The 23,030-nt window shown below is 40.5% G+C and overlaps 1 protein-coding gene across 1 annotated transcript; it reads right to left on the reverse strand.

Moving 5' to 3' along the window:
- Nucleotides 1-2,676: 2,676 nt before the first annotated feature.
- LOC146665826 (uncharacterized) lies at nucleotides 2,677-3,953 on the reverse strand. Its single transcript, XM_085411223.1, has 3 exons — nucleotides 3,868-3,953; nucleotides 3,487-3,769; nucleotides 2,677-3,354 (listed from the first exon to the last, which is right to left on the reverse strand). Exons 2-3 carry the CDS (start codon nucleotides 3,766-3,768, stop codon nucleotides 2,701-2,703), a joined length of 936 nt encoding a protein of 311 aa, XP_085267349.1. The 5' UTR covers nucleotide 3,769; nucleotides 3,868-3,953; the 3' UTR covers nucleotides 2,677-2,700.
- Nucleotides 3,954-23,030: the final 19,077 nt, after the last annotated feature.

The following is a 23,030-nucleotide window of genomic DNA, read 5'->3' on the forward strand; positions in this document are numbered from 1 at the left end:
CTAACACATAGTGAATAAGAAAGGTGACCGAAAAGGAAAAACTCAATGCTGCGTCTATTGCAGCATAACTAAGGGAGGATTCAGGGTCACCTGATCCAGCCCTAACTATATGCTCTACCAAAATAGAAAGTTTTAAGCCTCATCTTAAAAGTAGAGATAGTGTCTGTCTTCCAAATCCAAACTGGAAGCTGGTTCCACAGAAGAGGGGCCTGAAAACTGAACGCTCTCCCTCCCATTCTACTTTTAAATACTCTAGGAACAACAAGTAGGCCTGCAGTGCGAGAGCGAAGTGCTCTAATAGGGTGATATGGTACTACAAGGTCCTTAAGATAAGATGGGGCCTGATTATTTACAGTTTTTTTCAATCGCTAACAAGCGCCTACCCATACTTCAGATACTTTTTCTAAACTCTTAACACAGACTCACACCTACAAAACACAATTGGCCAAATGGATAATTTTCTTCTCAAAAATACATTTTGTTAAATATATACTACCTCTTCATTTCAAAATAGAACACATCTTTCTCTGCACACACTAACTGTACAAAAACACTATAAATCTGACTCAAAATGAAATTAGTCTGTCAAAGAATAACACTTGTTTTCACTTCACAAGGTACATGCAGTCAATCAAAGTACACCAGGTTTCAAAATACTGGCTATTATTGACATTACAAAAACTGCATAGACCTTTATGATTCAGTTTTACAGGTATTTGCATGCGAAACATGCAATCCACCATTTTGACACCAGAAATGTCTTGGTTGGTAACTGTATGTCCACATGTACAGTAATGTTCACATTCAAAAGCATTCCAGTAAAAAGCAAACAAGTTTCTGTTTCTTTACTGTTTACTACAGGAGGTACAGTAGAAACACGGTATGATAGGACAGAGAAAGTTCTACAGTATTGCTTACAGTGAACAAAATATCCATGAAACACACAAGCGCATTCTGAACAAAAAAACAACAGCAAAAAGCCAAGATAAAAAGGGGGGGAGGGGGAGGGGGGCTAAAAAAAGGCAAAAAATTTGCATCTAATCCCTGCGATCTTCAGGGTTAGGACACATGTTTTCATCAACATCACATCTGATGTTATCCAAGTCGATGCACCTGGGATAAAACCGCATGGTATGTCGGATCCACCCTTGGCAATCGTCAACTGTGATGTCCCTGGAGCCAGCATCCATGGCTTCAAGGAGGGACATCTGGTCATGTGGCTGATGGTCATAAACCTTCCACCTCCATGCAGAAAAGAACTCCTCTATGGGGTTGAGGAAAGGTGAATAGGGTGGAAGGAAGAGACTTACCAGTCTTGGGTGGACTTCAAACCATGTTGTTATTGCTTGCGAGTGATGGAAAGCCACATTGTCCCAGGTAATTACAAAGGTCCTCATGTTTTCACCCTCCTGACCCTGCTCTGGAACCAGGCACTGGTGGAGATCATTGAGAAAGGCAAGCAAGCGCTCTGTATTATAGGGTCCAACCTGACATCTGTGAAGGAGTAATCCTGCATTTGCAATTGCTGCACACATGGTAATGTTTGCCCCTCTCTGTCCTGGCACATCAACTGTGGCCCTTTTTCCAATTACATTTCGTCCACGTCGACGCCTTTTGGCCAGATTGAATCCTGCCTCATCGATGTATATGAATTCATGAGGGGCATGGTTGGCCTCCAATTCCATAACTCTCTGAAACAAAGTTTATGTAAGTCATGTTATTACTGTATACCATACTGTACTGTAACCTAGTATTGTGTAGGTTACCTACTTGCAAAGTGCAAAGCTTATAGAACTGGACATTGGATTGAATATACACTATACCTGGACATATTGTTGTCGTAGCTCCTTGACCCTCTCACTGTTCCTCTCAAAGGGAACAGTGTAGAGCTGCTTCATCCGCACTCTGTGTTTGGACAATGTCCGCGTAATGGTTGTGAGGCTGATTCTATCGATATTGTCAAATATCTCATGGTCCGCCACAATTCTAGTTTGAATTTCACGCAGTTTTATTGCATTACAGTTTTTTACAGTCGCTAACAAGCGCCTACCCATACTTCAGATACTTTTTCTAAACTCTTAACACAGACCCACACCTACAAAACACAATTGGCCAAATGGATAATATCCTTCCCAAAAATACACTTTGTTAAATATATACTAACTCCTCATTTCAAAATTAGAACACATCTTTCTCTGCACACACTAACTGTACAAAAACACTATAAATCTGACTCAAAATGAAATTAGTCTGTCAAAGAATAACACTTGTTTTCACTTCACAAGGTACATGCAGTCAATCAAAGTACACCAGGTTTCAAAATACTGGCTATTATTGACATTACAAAAACTGCATAGACTTTTATGTTTCAGTGTCACAGGTATTTGCATGCGAAACATGCAATCCACCATATTGACACCAGAAATGTCTTGGTTGGTAACTGTATGTCCACATGTACAGTAATGTTCACATTCAAAAGCATTCCAGTAAAAAGCAAACAAGTTTTTGTTTCTTTACTGTTTACCACAGGAGGTACAGTAGAAACACGGTATGATAGGACAGAGAAAGTTTTACAGTATTGCTTACAGTGAACAAAATATCCATGAAACACACAAGCGCATTCTGAACAAAAAAACAACAGCAAAAAGCCAAGATAAAAAGGGGGGGAGGGGGGCTTAAAAAAAGGCAAAAAAGTTGCATCTAATCTCTGCGATCTTCAGGGTTAGGCCACATGTTTTCATCAACATCACATCTGATGTCAGCCAAGTCGATGCACCTGGGATAAAACCGCCTGGTATGTCGGATCCACCCTTGGCAATCGTCAACTGTGATGTCCCTGGAGCCAGCATCCATGGCTTCAAGGAGGGACATCTGGTCATGTGGCTGATGGTCATAAACCTTCCACCGCCATGCAGAAAAGAACTCCTCTATGGGGTTGAGGAAAGGTGAATAGGGTGGAAGGAAGAGACTCACCAGTCTTGGGTGGACTTCAAACCATGTTGTTATTGCTTGCGAGTGATGGAAAGCCACATTGTCCCAGGTAATTACAAAGGTCCTCATGTTTTCACCCTCCTGACCCTGCTCTGGAACCAGGCGCTGGTGGAGATCATTGAGAAAGGCAAGCAAGCGCTCTGTATTATAGGGTCCAACCTGACATTTGTGAAGGAGTAATCCTGCATTTGCAATTGCTGCACACATGGTAATGTTTGCCCCTCTCTGTCCTGGCACATCAACTGTGGCCCTTTTTCCAATTACATTCCGTCCACGTCGACGCCTTTTGGCCAGATTGAATCCTGCCTCATCGATGTATATGAATTCATGAGGGGCCTGGTTGGCCTCCAATTCCATAACTCTCTGAAACAAAGTTTATGTAAGTCATGTTAGTACTGTATACCATACTGTACTGTAACCTAGTATTGTGTAGGTTACCTACTTGCAAAGTGCAAAGCTTATAGAACTGGACATTGGATTGAATATACACTGTACCTGGACATATTGTCGTCGTAGCTCCTTGACCCTCTCACTGTTCCTCTCAAAGGGAACAGTGTAGAGCTGCTTCATCCGCACTCTATGTTTGGACAATGTCCGCGAAATGGTTGTGAGGCTGATTCTATCGATATTGTCGAATATCTCATGGTCCGCCACAATTCTGGTTTGTATTTCACGCAGTTTTATTGCATTATTTGCAGTAACCATTTCCACAATGGCAAGCTCCTGATCATTACTGAGGAGCTTTCCTCTTCCCCCAGAGGGTGGAAGACGTTGCATTCTTTAGAAAGACAGACAATTCAACATATGCATTACTGTATGACCATATTGACATGTCAAGTGAGAATAGGAACAATCCATGTAAAATGCAATACTTACCTGTTGGTTTGTTGAAAGGTGCGTATAATGGAGGCAACCGTTGACCGCCTCAAATTGGGCTGCACTCTTTCACCAGCCTCTCTTAGTGAAAGACCATGGTTGATTACATGGTCAATGATAGTGGCACGGATTTCATCACTGACTACTGTTCTTGCAGCCCTTGGAATGCCACCACCACGCATTCTTACACCTATACCTTGCCCTCTCCTTGGGCCTGCTCTTCTCTCTGGGCCCCTTGCTCTTACTCCTCCTCGACCAGACATTACAGTGTTTGTCTTTTTTTTGTTTCCAAAAACATCACTCCTCAAGGTCTTGCCTTATGAACCCCACTGAGTCTAAGCCAGAATGGAAGAAGGTGTGGTTGGCCCAATTTACCCAACATAAATCAGCTGTGTGTCAATTATTCAATTGTTTGTTTGTTTACAGCTGAGATATATTTTTGATATTGATATTGTTTTTGGTTTTTATACTGTATCTACGGTTTGGAATATTGTTTTTGCTATTGTGGGATGTTGTGTGTTAACATTCGTAGATACTACAAGAACAGTCCATAGTTTTGTTGGGAGGTATAACTTGTCTGTTAAGAAAATGTAAGCATTGTGGAAATGTGTTCACTGACTGCATATTGGGTGAACACGACATGAAATGTGTGAATGGTATGGCCACAACAGACCGATCCTGTGCTAATTGTGTTTAGAGTTTTGCAAATGTGACAACTGTTTGGACAAACGCTTGTTAGCGACTGTAAAAAACTGTATTTGCAGTAACCATTTCTACAATGGCAAGCTCCTGATCATTACTGAGGAGCTTTCCTCTTCCCCCAGAGGGTGGAAGATGTTGCATTCTTTAGAAAGACAAAAAATTCAACATATGCATTACTGTATGACCATATTGACATGTCAAGTGAGAATAGAAACAATCCATGTAAAATGCAATACTTACCTGTTGGTTTGTTGAAAGATGCGTATAATGGAGGCAACCGTTGACCGCCTCAAATTGGGCTGCACTCTTTCACCAGCCTCTCTTAGTGAAAGACCATGGTTGATTACATGGTCAACGATAGTGGCACGAATTTCATCACTGACTACTGTTCTTGCAGCCCTTGGAATGCCACCACCATGCATTCTTACACCTCTACCTTGCCCTCTCCTTGGGCCTGCTCTTCTCCCTGGGCCCCTTGCTCCTACTCTTCCTCGACCAGACATTACAGTGTTTGTCTTTTTTTTGTTTCCAAAAACATCACTCCTCAAGGTCTTGCCTTATAAACCCCACTGACTCTAAGCCAGAATGGAAGAAGCTGTGGTTGGCCCAATTTACCCAACATAAATCAGCTGTGTGTCAATTATTCAATTGTTTGTTTATTATCAGCTGAGATATATTTTTGATATTGATATTGTTTTTGTACTGATATCATTGCAGAAGGAGAGGTTTTTATACTGTATCTAAGGTTTGGAATATTGTTTTTGCTATTGTGGGATGTTGTGTGTTAACATTCGTAGATACTACAGAAACAGTCCATAATTTTGTTGGGAGGTATAGCTTGTCTGTTAAGAAAATGTAAGCATTGTGGAAATGTGTTCACTGACTGCATATTGGGTGAACACGACATGAAATGTGTGAATGGTATGGCCACAACAGACCAATGCTGTGCTAATTGTGTTTAGAGTTTTGCAAATGTGACAACTGTTTGGACAAACGCTTGTTAGCGACTGAAAAAAACTGTAAGACCTTGTATGTGAGGAGCAGGATTTTGAATTCAATTCTGGATTTAACAGGAAGCCAACAAAGGGAAGCCAATACTGGAGAAATCTGCTCTCTCTTTCTAGTCCCTGTCAGTACTCTTGCTGCAGCATTTTGGATTAAATGAAGGCTTTTCAGGGAGTTTTTAGGACATCCTGATAATAATGAATTACAGTAGTCCAGCCTGGAAGTAATAAATGGATGAACTAGTTTTTCAGCGTCACTCTGAGACAGGATATTTCTAATTTTAGAGATGTTGCGCAAATGGAAGAAAGCAGTCTTACATATTTGTTTAATATGTGCGTTGAAGGACATGTCTTGGTCACTCGAACAATGAATATCAGCCAACTGAGTGAGATTTAAAATAGACAATTGGTAACAGCGGAAGTGGAGACAACCAGCAAACTACGTACAGGTAAAAACAGGTTAACACAAATTAAAGAGATGGAGACTAAATAAGTTACAAGATAACACAGGGGAGGCCGAATCTCAATGAATTAAATATAAACTACACATGCAACCACACATAGGAACTAGATTTTCAAAAGGTAGCAATAACTAAAACTGAGAATATAAATGTGAAGAATTCACCACAGCTAGGAAAGCTGCAACCACCAAATAGAGTACACCTAAGCACTTTCAGATATCCTGCTGGATAGTAAGCTGGCTAAAGAAGGAGATAGAAAGAAACCAGTGGCACCAAGACAAGAAAGCTCCTCACCATGCATGGAGGGTTTCATCCCAAGTCCAACACCCTGAGCCTGTACGCTAAGTGTAATGAAGGATGCTGAAGACTAGTGAGTGTCAGAACCACTATCCAGGATGAAACAACAAATATTCATCAGTACATCAGGAAGATGACCACAACTGATCATGTGTTTAGTAAATACCTCAGACAGCTGAAACCTGAGGAATAAGAAGAGGAACAGGAGGAACCATCACAGAGGACAGGCCCCTGCACAGCATGTACTACTAGCAGATAGAAGAAGTGGCTGACATTGAGATGCCATGCACTCATGGAGTGCAGTCAGCTTCTTGGGAATCATGTTAGGGCCTGGTGCTGTCCGACTGTTCATTCTACATACTCTTTCTTGGATGTCTGCCACTATGATGGTTACTGGATCCTGCTCAAGGAGGTTGCTGAGCAGGAAAAGTATGCAACTTCCATCTGAACTGCCTTGATCTTGGCCTCTAGTGTCCTTCTCCATGGAAGGTGCTGCTCCTTGTTGCTGTTAATCTTGTTGCCAAGCATCTCTGTAATCACTGCTGCCATGGTATATATCAGCTGATTAGTTTCGGTGATGGTGGCGGTAGGGATTGTCCGTAATGCTGCATTCACATCTTCTAGTAGGAGTAGTAGGAGTCGAACCCCTGACTTATATATACTCATACACATAGCCTCTATGATGTGGGTCATGAGCTGGTCAAAAAGTCCACTGTCCATTTTCCAAGACATTTCCATACCTCAAGAGGTTTGACATCTGAACCAGCCGTCTTTCCATTCTCTTTCTACTACCCTCACTTCTTTCTTACTAACCCAGTGCACTTCCTGATTCACTAACTGTCCTCCATCTGTCCTCCTCTCTCTCATTTTTGACATTCATTAGCTCCTCAAAGTCCTCCTTACATCTTCTCAACACGTTCTTCATTTGTTAGCACATTTTTATCTCTACTCTTAATCATCCAAACCTGCTGCACATCCTTTCCAGCTCGATCTCGCTGCATAGCCAATTGATGTAAGTCCCTCAATTAGCATTTAGCTCTACATACATCTCAATATAAGCATTTTCCTTTTCCTCTGCCACCTCTCTCTTTGCTGTATGGATAGCCTCAGAGTAATCCTATCTATGTTTTTTGCCAACCTCTTCCTTTAAATACTTTCCTCTACTTCCTCTTTACACCACACTATCTCCCCCTGGGGATACTCCATTTATGTTCCTATCTACACTATGGTAAAAACAGTTTGAATCCACCTCGAGTCCTCCTGCCCTTGCATCCCTTCCACCTTGTCTCCTGCAGACACAATATACAGTGGCTTGCAAAAGTATTCGGCCCCCTTGAACTTTTCCACATTTTGTCACATTACAGCCACAAACATGAATCGATTTTATTGGAATTCCACGTGAAAGACCAATACAAAGTGATGTACGCGTGAGAAGTGGAACGAAAATCATACATGATTCCAAACATTTTTTACAAATAAATAACTGTAAAGTGGGGTGTGTGTAATTATTCAGCCCCCTGAGTCAATACTTTGTAGAACCACCTTTTGCTGCAATTACAGCTGCCAGTCTTTTAGGGTATGTCTCTACCAGCTTTGCACATCCAGAGACTGAAATCCTTGCCCATTGTTTTTTGCAAAACAGCTCCAGCTCAGTCAGATTAGATGGACAGCGTTTGTGAACAGCAGTTTTCAGATCTTGCCACAGATTCTCGATTGGATTTAGATCTGGACTTTGACTGGGCCATTCTAACACATGGATATGTTTTGTTTTAAACCATTCCATTGTTGCCCTGGCTTTATGTTTAGGGTCGTTGTCCTGCTGGAAGGTGAACCTCCGCCCCAGTCTCAAGTCTTTTGCAGACTCCAAGAGGTTTTCTTCCAGGATTGCCCTGTATTTGGCTCCATCCATCTTCCCATCAATGCTGACCAGCTTCCCTGTCCCTGCTGAAGAGAAGCACCCCCAGAGCATGATGCTGCCACCACCATATTTGACAGTGGGGATGGTGTGTTCAGAGTGATGTGCAGTGTTAGTTTTCCGCCACACATAGCGTTTTGCATTTTGGCCAAAAAGTTCCATTTTGGTCTCATCTGACCAGAGCACCTTCTTCCACATGTTTGCTGTGTCCCCCACATGGCTTGTTGCAAACTGCAAACGGGACTTCTTATGGTTTTCTGTTAACAATGGCTTTCTTCTTGCCACTCTTCCATAAAGGCCAACTTTGTGCAGTGCACGACTAATAGTTGTCCTATGGACAGATTCCCCCACCTGAGCTGTAGATCTCTGCAGCTCGTCCAGAGTCACCATGGGCCTCTTGGCTGCATTTCTGATCAGCGCTCTCCTTGTTCGGCCTGTGAGTTTAGGTGGACGGCCTTGTCTTGGTAGGTTTACAGTTGTGCCATACTCCTTCCATTTCTGAATGATCGCTTGAACAGTGCTCCGTGGGATGTTCAAGGCGTGGGAAATCTTTTTGTAGCCTAAGCCTGCTTTAAATTTCTCAATAACTTTATCCCTGACCTGTCTGGTGTGTTCTTTGGACTTCATGGCGTTGTTGCTCCCAATATTCTCTTAGACAACCTCTGAGGCCGTCACAGAGCAGCTGTATTTGTACTGACATAAGATTACACACAGGTGCACTCTATTTAGTCATTAGCACTCATCAGGCAATGTCTATGGGCAACTGACTGCACTCAGACCAAAGGGGCTGAATAATTACGCACACTCCACTTTTCAGTTATTTATTTGTAAAAAATGTTTGGAATCATGTATGATTTTCGTTCCACTTCTCACGTGTACACCACTTTGTGTTGGTCTTTCATGTGGAATTCCAATAAAATTGATTCATGTTTGTGGCTGTAATGTGACAAAAAGGTGGAAAAGTTCAAGGGGACAGAATACTTTTGCAAGCCACTGTATATACCTTCCTTCTCTCCATTATATCAGCCAACTCTCCCTCTTTACCAGTCATAGTCAATACATTTAAAGTGCCTACGCTCACCTCCTCACTCATGCCTTCCTTCTGTCTGTCTACACCAGCTCCCTGGTAGCCAACAGAACCAGAAGTGGTTGTTGTTAACCCAGACCGACCAATCTAGTATGTAAACCTCATTCTTGATGATCCACATGTTTGATTTTATGCCTGAGGTTTGAAAACAGCACAAGGAATACAATGGCTTGTGGGCCCCATGGCTGGGTTGAAGTCTCTTTCTGTCATGACTGTATATGTTTGTAAGTGTTCCGGTGTGATTCTACTGTAATTTACTCCCCTCTTATCATCAGCTGTTTGTAACAGCAATGAAAGTAAAAGCAGATGTTTCGATTTAATCTTGTGAGGTTTATGCATACTTCTTTTTCACAGTGGCCCAGCTTCTTTACATTCAGTCGTAATTATTATATTTTTATCCATTTAGTAAGTGATTGCATCTCAAAAGATATTTAAGCTTGTGCATTATGTGAACATTAACAATCAATCAATCACTATCTTTTAATCATCATTACCACCTTCTAGTTGAATTTCACGTAAACCATGTCCATAGTTTGCAGTGAAGATAATTAGAGGTTTTAAACAAAATCTTACAACAATAATCTATTGTTATACTGTTGTAGTTTTTCTATTTCATGGTGTGATTAAAAATGAATATTGAGTATAAAAAAAAAAGCAAAAAAAATTATTCACTGTTTCAGTGTGCTGTCAGATAATATAAAACATGTATTAGAAGCTTCACTTGTGCGTCTGATGGTAATTGATGCTGCAAAAGCTAAACTATTTTAAAGTCCATCAACAAAGAAGCAAAGAGAAGTGATATATTTTTATGCTCAACTTCTAGTTGAGAGAACAGAAGATTTTCTATATTTTAAAAACATTAACAATCTGTGTTATTGTCAGCAATCAGGTTCATGTGTGCTGACTTGATAAAATTTTAGAACTTCATAAATCTGGTAATTCTTTCACCAAGTGAGATGAGAAGATAAACATACAATTTAGCCTAGCTAAACAATCACATTACCATTTCTAACCACTGATCTGCACAATGCTTTTGAAAGACTGCCTTAAACCCCATCCAAACGAGCACTACCAAAAACAGAGCACTGATAGTAGATGGTGGAAATTAACTTGTCATTGGCCATCAGGCTAATTGGCTGGGCGATGTGACAGCTCACGAAGCAAGGTTGTGAGGCTCCAAGAAGACTTTATTCTCTGGTTTGCATGGTCTCTATGATGCTCTCCCTCTCTCTTTCCTGTCTGTCTGCCTGTCTGTCTGTCTCTCTCTCTCTCACACACACACACGCACACAGACGCACACACACACACAGCTATACTCGCAGCCACACAAACTCACACCTACCTCATCCCTGTGACAGCTAAATTGGGATTAACGAGCTTTAAGGGAAAAGCTGTAACAGCAGATCCCTTTCCCTTTGTTTTTCTTCCATTGACACCCCCATGCATGCCTGGCAGGCTGACTGTCTAACTGCCTGGTGCTTGGTCTTGCATCAAATGGAAAGGTTTCCTTTTTTAACATGGTATAGACCGTGTTGGTACACACAGCCCAAGGACTTTGGTTTTTTTCTGACGCAACATTGGTGAGCAAACTATGCTTTGGGATCAAGCTCAATTTGGAATGAACAGAGAAATTTTTGTACAAAACATAAACATTTGAGTTTAAAACACAGCATATTAAAAAACACCCACTCAAATACAAATATTAATAGGACAGGACTAAAAGGAACAAAAGTTAATGGGCCCTAATGTAACAGACCATAACAGATGGTGAGGCTTTGAGTTGGCAAAGTTAGACTAAGCTGAACTCAGCATGATATACTAGTGCCAGTTTCACACCATGCCATATTTTATGGTGAACCGAAGCTTCACAGCATGCACAAATATTGTGGGAAATATTGGTCTTTGGTATTTAAGACTGTGCCACAGAGATACATTTTTGTCAATAAAAACATCCGACTGTCTTTTGACAAGGCTGTATGTTGATTTATTTAATGGCCTACTGTGGGAGGGAAGGTAGCGATCTGTATAGAACTTTCTCATAATTATCAGTTTTTTTTCTGTCTCTTGCTATCTATGTCCAAGAACAGGTATCCTGCGTCTTTTTCTTGTTCTAGTTGTCCCATGTGCACATGAACTGAATAGATTTAGGACCTTATCTTGACTTTTCTTCTCAGTTTGTGCTTCTCAGTTTTAATAGAAATGAATTCCTCCTATTGTGTAATACAGAATGAGTGATAGCAACATATTCTACTACCTTTTATCTGCTACTGCTAGTCTAAAATCATGCTTATTAGCCAAGTATTTACTCATTTGTTATCTGATCATGATTACAGCTTGAGAAGTATGCCATACATCATATACTACAAATAGAGTTATTATGTTTTCTTTTTCTGGTACATGAGCAGGTGACACATCAGAAAAGCCTAGGTACAAGGCTGCCATTGCCTCTTATATAACTGTAGAATAATTTCCTGACACACTGCAACATAAAATGAAAAGGATTTGCAGCTTTAGGTTGAATGGTTTTATTACCTTCATGGCTGTCACAGCAGTCTCCTTATGGACTACAAGGCTATAACGATGCTCTGGTTATTTGGCACACAATCCTGGCTCCTCCATTTGTAAAGATGAGGGGGATTTCTTAGGTACCCCAGGGAGGACTAGAAGACATTAAGATGCTATTCGCAGTCTCACCAGGACACGTGTACCCTTATCCCCAACATCAACTGTGTGTCTGCAAGGGTTCAACTGCCAAGTATGCCAGAGAGGCTTCTTCTGCTGGTTTGTGTGTCATCACTATTCTCCTGTAAGTGAATGTGTGCAACCAAAAATGTGCATACAGGCACATGACTTTTAATTTTTTGTGCAAATGTTTTCTGTTATTAATGGTTTGTCAGCTGTAAATGAGCCAGAGCTGATTATGGGAGTACAATTATCCTCTGTAGTCCCTGGCCATATGTTAAAATATATCTTGACAATTACTTTGAAGGAAACAAAAATGCACACAATGCTTAAAAAAACAACAGTGCTCTAGACAAAAGGGTATGTCTGTGATATCAACACTTCAAACAGTCTTTGTCAGAGACAATAAGGATATATTAAAAAAGAACATTTTATTTTTATTAGTCCAACTACAAGTGTCAGTGCATTATGCAATAAACAGTACTGACATGCATCTTCATTTCAGATACATTGTGGTGCCATACAAAGCTAAAAATCTGAAAATATTGTAAGAGCCCAAACATTTTTAAACCTAACTCTAGTACCTACAGACACATGTACTTATGCCATGCTTGAAAAGGTATAATTCTTCATTTTCATTGTAACAGTCAGAAAATAGTAATTACATTAAGATAAGAATACTTGCCCTTACTGACCAGTAAAAGAACTAGTGTAGCTTTTCCCCCATGTCACAGTACTTTTCATTAGCAAGAGTTAAAATTAACTTTCAATTTGTTTTTCTTACAGAACTGTAAACTTGCGTCTAAACATAGTCCAGAGTTGTTTCACAAAAAGAAATCCAAAGTTTACACCTAATTAGAGTTACTATGTAATGTTATATAGTTGAAAGAAAAAGAGAGACACATTAATTGAAGTATAATGAATTGTTGCATGCGAAATAAACTGTGAATTAAGAAAAATATTATGACATGATGGAAGTTCAGAGCATTTCTCTTTCTTTCTTTTTTTGACCAAGGTGAGTAATCAGTGTTAAAAAGAAGGTTATGTCTGGTTTCTGTACAGTATGTGCAGCATCTGTGTTTAGTGTATCCTTCCAGTCATTGCCAGATAGCTAAATTACAATTTCTCCCATCTGTTAGCCAGGCCCAGGGTAAAAAAAAAAAGCTGAGCATACAGGGAGCAAAGATGAAGCAGAAAAAAATGGGGAAAATACATATAATTAGGGAGAGGGAAAGAGACATCCAGCTGAAAAAAAATAATGAAATAAAAACTTTAATTACGCACCCCATGACAAAACTGCGTACTTAAAAGTTTATAAAAAGGTACCGTTTCAGTTTCAGACCCAACCCATCTCTGAAGAAGGGACACATAAACATTCATAAGGTCAGAATTCATTAGTTAGAAAAAAAGCTTATAAAAACAAAACTGCCTCTTACCTTGCTCTCCCCTCACTTATTTGTTCTATCTTCCTTTAAAGCTCAGCAGAAATAATGAGCTGATAACAAAGTGTCTGTTTGACACCTGCTGAAACTCTAACGATTTTTTTGTTCGTTTCACCGATTTCTTTAAAGGTTTTCAAGAGGGAAAAAAACCTTGCCACATTTATTTATTTATTTTTAACATGCAACGTGAAGTAATGGATTTGAAGTCTTTATTCAGCTATTTAGTGATAAATTAGTGTAGTTATTATTTTGCACTTGTTTCATATATCCAGGGTGTATTGAGCACTTACACACACGTACACAGCAGAGAGCTAGCATGAATACCAACACTTTTGATTATTTGTGGTCCATGATTCTCAACCTAGTGAAATGGAAAAACTACAGGCCAGGCAACATGAACACACACACACACACATAAATATCAGAGGATTGACTGGCTTGTAATTTAAATAATAGTAATAATTTTAAAATAAAGTTGCCATTGGACCAACTCCATTGACAAACAAGGCCAAGCAATTCATATCAATGAAATAGCCTTTAAACACGAAACACGATTTGAATAATTCAGTCAGGTTTTGTTGTTCTCGACAAAAACAAGACCATCTTCAAAGCATGGCAACTGCAAAAAGTACCAGTTATTTGAATGCATGAAATGGCCTTAGAAAACTGCAAAAAGGTTTCAAAGCATAGTTTTATAGTCCCAGAGTGTCCTCATAATAATACTAAATCAGTCTCACTCCTGCCTTTGTGCACTTATCAGGAGAGGGGAGACTGTGTTGCAGCTGAATGACATTTCCCTAAGCAACATTCACTTTCTCCCTGATTTGTCTGAATAATGTGCTGCTGCATGGTGCCGCCTGTTCTGTTTTGTATGTCCCTGCACTATCAGTGTCCTCTTTTAGTACTGTGACATTTTTAGTTTCTTCAATACATAAAAAAAATGGCTGTGTGGCATGAGAAATGGAAGAAGTTTCAACTGCATAGATGTCACTGTGAGTGCATGAGAGCTGGCAGCCTCGTGTATAACCTCGTTACACAGACTGATTTAGTCCCTTCAGGAAAGTCCCCATCGCACCAGCCGAATCCTATACAATCAGTGAGCTAATGTTCATGCGAGTTGATTTTTGGCTGCAGTGAATAGACCAGCCAGGGTCTTTAAGCATAACATTCCCTACATTATGTTTCAAATCAGTGATCACAGGTAAGCTACGACATATTTGTCACCTCTGAAAACAGACACATTCAATTGTAGATCATGGACTCACAGAATGTTAAAGCCATTTTTTTCCCCTTTGTTTTTACTTTATCACCTTGACCTGATTGGAAAAAAAAAATATGGATGAATTATTTCATTAGTTGCTGAAAAGAGTAATATGATTATATGATCATTTTGAAAGGAAACGTCAATATATTCACCTAATAATATGGAATATATTTGTATTTATATACGTATTTGTTTGCTTAAATGACTGCATATATGAATACACTAACACACACACACACACACACACACGTGAACACAGTCATTGAGAACCACAAAACTGCTTGTAGTATAACACTTTTAAATAAGCTCCCTTCTATCTATAACATTTCTACTGTGTGCCTGTCTTTCATGAATTTACATTTAAATGTACAAATAAGAACTATCATGAAACCTTCTTTCTATGGTAAAGCACTGTTGTTGCTTTATATTTGCCTACCGAACTTTTCCATTTTGAGCCACAGTATTGTTTAGAGCTACAGTTCCCTATGCTGTAATTCCTTAACTAAAGTATGCCCATACAGTTATTATAAGAGAAGTCTCGGTGATTACTCATATCACTGTGAAGGTAATCTCTCTTTTGGCAGCTTTCTGTATCATGCTGTGGGCCATATGTCCAAGCAATGGTTGTGCCCAAGCCCTTCTGTCTAGGTGATAGACTCAGCCCAATTAATACTAACAAGATTCAGACCATGGAAAAGCTCAGTGGTAAGTCATCAGTTGACTGTAGCCTTCTGTTTTTCTATTTGGAAGTTGTGCTCATCTTTCTTGTTCATAAGCTTGGCTCTATTCTGCCTTTACATCCTTTGTCTTGCTTTTATTGTCCCCCTTCAGTCAACAGTGCTTGGTTCATTCCTTCATCTTGCCTGTATGGTTGTTCTTCCCATAACAAGTCTTCTTATATCCCCATCCCGCTTCTGTTGTCATTCCTTCTGACCCCACCCCCTGCACCCCACTTTATTTCCTTGATTCCTGTCCGTTTTTAGGCTTGCTCTATTTTACTCACCCTGTTTTACTAAGCAACATTGTTTTCTAATTCTTTTCCTTCCTCTCTTTTTCATGTATTCCTACCTTAATGCTTGATCTTTCTTTACACAGATTGGATTACAAAGGTAGGTTTAAGGTATGAATGGTGAAAACAGGACATCCTACCACGGTTTAGAGAAACACACCTAATATTCTCTAGCACCCTTTTGTTAATCAATATTGTCTACACAAGCCATGATGGCAAATTCTTGGTACATACAATTACAATGGAGGAATACATTTGAATACATTTGGTTCCTATTCAGGTGTATTCATTTGTTAATTAATGGGTGCCCTTTGGGTTGATTGCAGATTTACATTTAATTTCCCCTTTTACCCTGGCAGTCACAGTAGACTATGCCATTCATTTTTCTTTTTCTCTAGCTATTCCATATGTATCAACAATAATCACTACAGTGGCACCATCTTTTGTCATAGCAGCAGCCAAAGTCTTTGCTTAAAGCTATGCTTCTTTTTTTAACCTAGCCCCATGGTGCTTAACATCAAATCAGATCACAAAAGCTATTTCTTTTATTTTAAGGGCCCTTAAATCAGAGTTCATAACAGATTCATAACAGAGTTATTCAGGCAGTTGAAAAATAATTTGCTTCCTTTCCTCAAATGGTACACAAATAAGCAAAAAATTATAGTGAAGAGTAAATTATTGTATACATGGTTAGTCATATTATGTATGATTAAAGGAATATATATATGTATATACATATAAAATAATTTGTATTTTAAAGAGGATTAGTATTTTCACAATGCTAGAGACTGTCTATAAACTGTGAAACGTTTTTTTTAATAGCTGCTAATAATTTAAATGTTTAGATTTTTTTCCCCCTAAACTACTTCCCCAGCTACCAAGTGGTTTGCATAGGGGCTATTTTCGCTTGGCTTCAGTATTGTACATCACTTAGCTGGGCGCCTTTTTTTTTAGATCTAGCCTTCAGCAGTGCTCTCATCATTCACTGAGACTAATGAGATGTCTTTGCTGATGTAATTTACCTCATTTTGTGCCAGTTCATATGAAAAATTTAACCATCACCATGAGAAATAGTTATGTTTTAGCCCTTAATGATGTGCATATCTTTGCCAGTCAAACGCTGTTAATTCTGCCAGTCTGTTTGAACCTTGGCTTTCATTTACATCTGTTTGTGACACGTGAACATAGAGAAAATATAGAGATGTGTGCTCTCCCAGGAGTTCAATACAATGATGAAGTCAGGGGGCAATATTTGTTAAAGTGGCAAATTCTGCTCTGGTGTAACCATCTGGGTCATGTATAGGCAGTATTTTCAGAGACAATAAATGAAAATGGCATTATGCTCTGCTTGTTAACATTAAAATTAGTTAAGGAAAAAAAAATACAAATCTTTTTCCCATTTTACAAACCTCCATTGTTTCATTTGTTCCTTTTCCCCAATTACAAACTGGATGTTCAAGTAGGTAAGTTAAATATACTGCACAAAAATATGGTGTAGGGAAGTGCCTCAGTGCCTGGTAACCATACATAAAATTTCACTGACATTACAACAAAACAACAAACAAGATTTCATGACTAAATTAAAACCACAAGAAAGAGAAAAAACACATTAACTATGACCTCAAAAACCCAGCATCAAATAGCTGAGATGGCAATTTATTCTACAATGGCTTAAATCATTTCTGAATCTCACTACAGTATGCATGGAATGACAGTTTGGTCGGCAAAGGAAAAATCTGTAATTGCATCAGTAAAAGGTTTCACAGCAATCCGACAGACAAAATGTTCCAAGAAATGCACTAGCAATGAATAATACAATAACAAAATATTGTCCTAGGCAAGTGCTGAATTTGCAGGACCAGGACATTTCCCTCTACAGTACCAGTGCCAGCTGCAAAGGGTTAAAAAGCCACCGTGTACTGCATAATGATGAAGAGTTTGATGAACAAACTTGTAGCTTCAAAGGCAAACTGCCTCAGGGGCATGCTCCTTGATGTTTGAGTTTTGTTCTCTTTCTATCAGTCAGTTTAGAAGGCAAATATACTTTTGTAGATATACATTTGCTTTTAAGTCATCCATAAATGGAAATAAGCCTATTTTATCCTCATATGTATTTTTCAAGTAGATGCATTCATATGATCCTCCAGAAGTACAAGTTTGATAGACTATAGTTCCACAAGGGTAATGAATAAACAAATGAATACATTATTAAGATTTAAATAGGCAACTACAGTAATAGAAATCTGATCTCTGTATTTGACAGTTTAAAAAGCTTGATGAATGAAACAGTATCCAGATTATTAGTTATATATGAATTTCTGAACACTAGTATATTCATCAAACAAGCTTAGACATAGTATATTTACATAAAACTTCTAACAAAGTCTGTAAAGTCTAAATGTGTAGCAAGACAACAGAAAAAAACAAAAACAAAAAAAAACATTAGACAAATGTTGTATAAAAATACCTTACCAGACATGATATTAGTATCATGGTCAGCTCAGATGTCTTCTAATAACCAACATGCTCAAGTTAAAGTTTGTTTTAGAATGTCTGTGAAGGTTCTCAGTCATCCAGGTCATCGTAGTCAAAGGAGCTTGCAAAGAAAAGCGTCTGGACTTCTTTAAGTTGCTTGAAGACGTTTCACCTCTCATCCGAGAAGCTTCTTCAGTTCTAAGGTCAAATGGTGGAGAGTCCCAGATATAAACCTAGTGGGAGTATCCCCCCACAGAGGGACAAAAGGACCCCCTGACATCCTCTAATCGCCTGAGCCAAGGTGTGAAACTGGGTGTGGGTCCCAATCAGCCAGAGTTTCGGGTGAGTTCATTGTGATCTTGCATCTTAAGGATAAAGGACACTCTTTCGAGGATGCCAATGTTCACATTTTGGACAGAGAGGACAGATGGTTTGAAAGTTTGTCACACACACACACGCAGCAGGCCTTTTCCACACCTAGACCAGACTCACACGCTGCCCACCACGCCAAGCACGACATCCCAGTGTATTTCAGACCCAGCAACACGCTCAGACAAAAACTGGTTCACCCGAAAGACAAAACGCCAAAACACAGACTTAACAATGTGGTGTATGCTGTACAGTGCAGCGAGGAATGCCCAGACCTCTACATTGGAGAGACCAAACAGCCACTTCACAAGCGCATGGCACAACACAGAAGAGCCACCTCCACAGGACAAGACTCAGCTGTCCATCTGCATCTTAAGGACAAAGGACACTCTTTGGAGGATGCCAATGTTCACATTTTGGACAGAGAGGACAGATGGTTTGAAAGAGGAGTGAAAGAAGCCATCTATGTCCACTGTGAGCGACCATCTTTGAACAGAGGCGGTGGTTACGACACCAACTCTCTGCCATCTATAATCCAGTTTTGAGTTCCCTCCCCAGACGCCTTAACGCCCACTCACATCCTGGGCCATCTGACCTCAGGAAGTCGCATGATAAGGTGGGGCCAGGTTTCACAATGAACTCACCCGAAACTCTGGCTGATTGGGACCCACACCCAGTTTCACACCTTGGCTCAGGCGATTAGAGGATCATCAGGGGGTCCTTTTGTCCCTATGTGGGGGGTTACTCCCACTAGGTTTATATCTGGGACTCCCCACCATTTGACCTTAGAAGTGAAGAAGCTTCTCCGATGAGAGGTGAAACGTCTTCAAGTAACTTAAAGAAGTCCAGGCGCTTTTCTTTGCAAGCTCCTTTGTTTTAGAATATTTTGGCATGAAACATGTATTATTCCAGTACCACATAATGTGAAAAATGCTCAGGATCAACAGTTTTGCTATTTTCCAGATGTGAAAATTAAAGTTTTCTCATTAATTTGATTTTTAAAAAAAAGTTTGGCATTTTGTTTCCCGCAGCACTTATTTGGTTTTGAACATTTGTGTAAAGCAATATTGCTCAATAGGACTCAATAGGGTGAGTGATATTAAGGTATTTAAATGCTTTCTGATTGTTGGTGTGTTTGCTTGAGGGAATTCAGTGATTGTTGTTTCAGAAAAAGCAAACAACACAGAGATAAATGACCTACATGGTAAATGAAAGCCAGAATAGTTCCTGGACAGGATTTTCCCATGTCCAGCAAAATGACTACAAAATCCACAAAATTGCAACTGTGGTTTATTAACTGTTTAGACAACACTAGTTGCCACTTATTAGTGAGATTCGTGTGGATGTTAAGGGTACATAGGCATAACTACAGATATGTAAACCTAGAAGTAGGAATATATATTACCAAATCATGTTTTCACATAAAAAAAAGCAATCTCCTTAAAATTAATACCACTGACAGATGAAGTTAATAAAATTGATCATCTTGTTACACTAGAAATCCTTGACAGTGTCGTGGTTTTCGGTAGGGAAAGAGACGACACCTTGTAGAGCAAACAACTTCGACCTTTATTTGTCACTTCCGGTACCCAACACCTTTTCACCATAAAACCGGATATACTTAAACAGATAACACCACATCCTCCTTTCTCAGAAAACAACAACTTATTGAAACATTTACTGCGTAAGGGAAACTGTACTTTCGTTACTTCTTAGAACCTATTGCAGAAACATAGCTACTCTATTTTTAACTCGAGAAGCTTTGCTTTATTTAATCTCACAAGTTCAATCTTTGTGGTTTTACGACAACTCTGCCAGCTCTAGTTCTGACAAGACCTGGGACTTCTGTCTTGGGAGTCAGAGTTGTAGACGTCGATAGGTTGGGAGCTGGCAGGGTATTTTCTCTGGGACTGACGGGGGTAGATGGGGTCTGTAACTTTGGTGTGGACTCTGGCAATGGCTGGAGGTGACGTCTATTTCTCCTGATGGCTCCTGAAGGAGTCTCAACCATATAAGAGCGGGGTGTGGAGTGAGAGGAGATGACAGTCCCTTCACGCCTAGTGTCTGTAATCCACACTGGTTGCCCCGGTGCGAGTGGAGGAAGTTCAGTCGCCCGATGTCTCCTGTTGTACGCATCACTGTCCCTCGCCCTTCTCTCTCTCGCTTTTGCCAACACTGTATTCTTATTGGGCAGGCTGGGATTGAGTAGGGAAGGAAGCTGGGGAACTGGCGTGCGCAGTCTCCGTCCCATCAGTAGTTGCGCCGGGCTATATCCGTTAGCCAATGGTGTTGCTCTGTAAGCTAGAAGTGCAAGATATGGGTCTTTTGCCTTCTTTAGCAGGTTTTTCATAGTTTGGACATGACGCTCAGCCTCGCCATTGCTCTGTGCAAATCTAGGACTGCTTGTTACATGTCTGAACCCATAGGTTGCTGCAAAGTCTTTGAACTGTTGTCCTGAAAACTGAGGTCCGTTGTCAGTGTAGAAAAGCTCTGGAATTCCATGTCTGGAAAAGACAGATTTTAGGTGTACTATAACATCTTCCGATCTGGTGGGGGTAAGTTTGGCTATTTCCACGAATTTCGAGTAGTAGTCCACCAAAAGCACATAGTTGCTGTCATTGAGTGTAAAAAGGTCTGCACCAACTTTTTGCCATGGCCTCTCCGGGAGTTGGCTTGGCATTAAAGGTTGTACTGGGTTAGTACGCTCTTTGATGCAAATGGTGCAGTTTTTCACAAGTTCATTTATTTGCCCACTCAGACCAGGCCACCACACTGCCTCTCTGGCTCTCTCTCTGCATCTAGACATTCCCTGGTGCCCCTCATGTAGGGCACTTAGGACAGAGTGGCGCATAGCAGTGGGGATTACTAGTCTGGTGCCTTTCAGTAGCAGATTGTCATGTACAGTTAAGGTCTCTCTGTGTGGCCAATATGCTTTAATTGGGCCTATGAGATGGCTATATTCTGGCCAGCAGCTCTGACAAAAAGTCATGACCTCTGAACATATGCTGTCGGTTTTTAACTGTTCTTTTACCTGTGTGATGTATGTCGAGGTAGCAGGCATGCATTTGACAATTTCATCCACATAAATATTTGTGTCTTCAAGAAATTCGGCTGTAGCTTTTGAATCAGGGTCTTGGTTAATGGGTGCACGTGACAGTGCATCTGCTGTGAGGAGTGCTTTACCAGGAGTGTGTGAGATGGTGTAGCTGTACCTCATAAGCCTTAGGCGGAATCGTTGGATCCTGGGTGGAAGCTCGGTTAGGGCTTGCTGGCCTAACAGGCTGATGAGTGGCTTGTGGTCAGTCTCTAAGGAGAAGTGTCTCCCGATGAGGAAATCTTTGAATCTTTCACACCCCCATGTTAATCCAAGCGCCTCCTTCTCCACCTGTGCATACCTCTGTTCTGTTTCCGTTAAAGAACGAGATGCATATGCAACAGGTCTCCATTGCTCTCCCTCTTTTTGAAATAGGACTGCTCCCAGTCCATAGGAGGAAGCATCTGCAGACAGTTTTAACTCTTTGTTTGGGTCATAGAGTGCAAGAATGGGAGTTGACGTCAGATCGCCTTTCAGCTGCTTGAATGCTTTTTGCTGTGCGCAGCTCCAAACCCACTGATTTTTCTTCGAGAGCAGGTCTCTCAGGGGCTTATCTTTTTCAGCAAGTCCTGGGATAAATTTGCCTAATTGGTTTACCATCCCAAGAAAGCTGCGCATTTCACTGACGTTTGATGGCTCTTTCATTTCTGAGATTGCTCTAATTTTGTCTGGGTCAGGCTGCACTCCTTCCGCAGACAAGATGTGTCCAAGAAACTTCACTTCCTGTTTGCTCAGCTCACATTTCTGCATGTTTAGTGTGACGCCGGCCTCTTGAAGTTTACTGAGCACTGTGTGCAGTCTGGCATTGTGCTCCTGCTGATCCTGTCCCCAAATGAGAATATCATCCATGTGACAGACCACGCCTGGCAGCCCATTAAGGATTACTGACATTCTACGCTGAAAATGTTCTGGGGCAGACGCTATTCCAAAAGGAAGTCTGTTGAAGTAGAAGCGCCCAAAGGGTGTAATGAATGTCGTGTAGTGTGCTGACTCTGGTGACAATGGAACCTGCCAGAAGCCTCTGTTTGCGTCCAACTTGCTGAAGACTTTAGCTCCCGCCAGAGAACCTAGAGTCTGTTCAACCGAAGGCAGGATGTACTTTTCTCTGCACACTGCTTCGTTGAGGTGGGTGAGGTCAACACAAATACGTACTGAGTCGTTTTTTGCTGGCACCGGGACCATTCCTGCGCACCACTCCGTTGGTTCTTCTACTCTGCTGATTACTCCCATGGACTCCATTCTTTCCAGTTCCTGTTTCACTTTTCCTAACAGTGGAATGGGGACCCGTCTCGGTGTGGCCAGGGAAAAAGGCACAGCCTCAGGCTTCAACTTAATTGAATAAGGTTGTTGCATTAAGCCTAA

Source organism: Rhamphochromis longiceps, linkage group LG7 (genome assembly GCF_057381845.1).
Source record: "Rhamphochromis longiceps isolate RC_006_pf linkage group LG7, R_longiceps_female_GT1.1, whole genome shotgun sequence".
Taxonomy (NCBI): Eukaryota; Metazoa; Chordata; class Actinopteri; order Cichliformes; family Cichlidae; genus Rhamphochromis; species Rhamphochromis longiceps.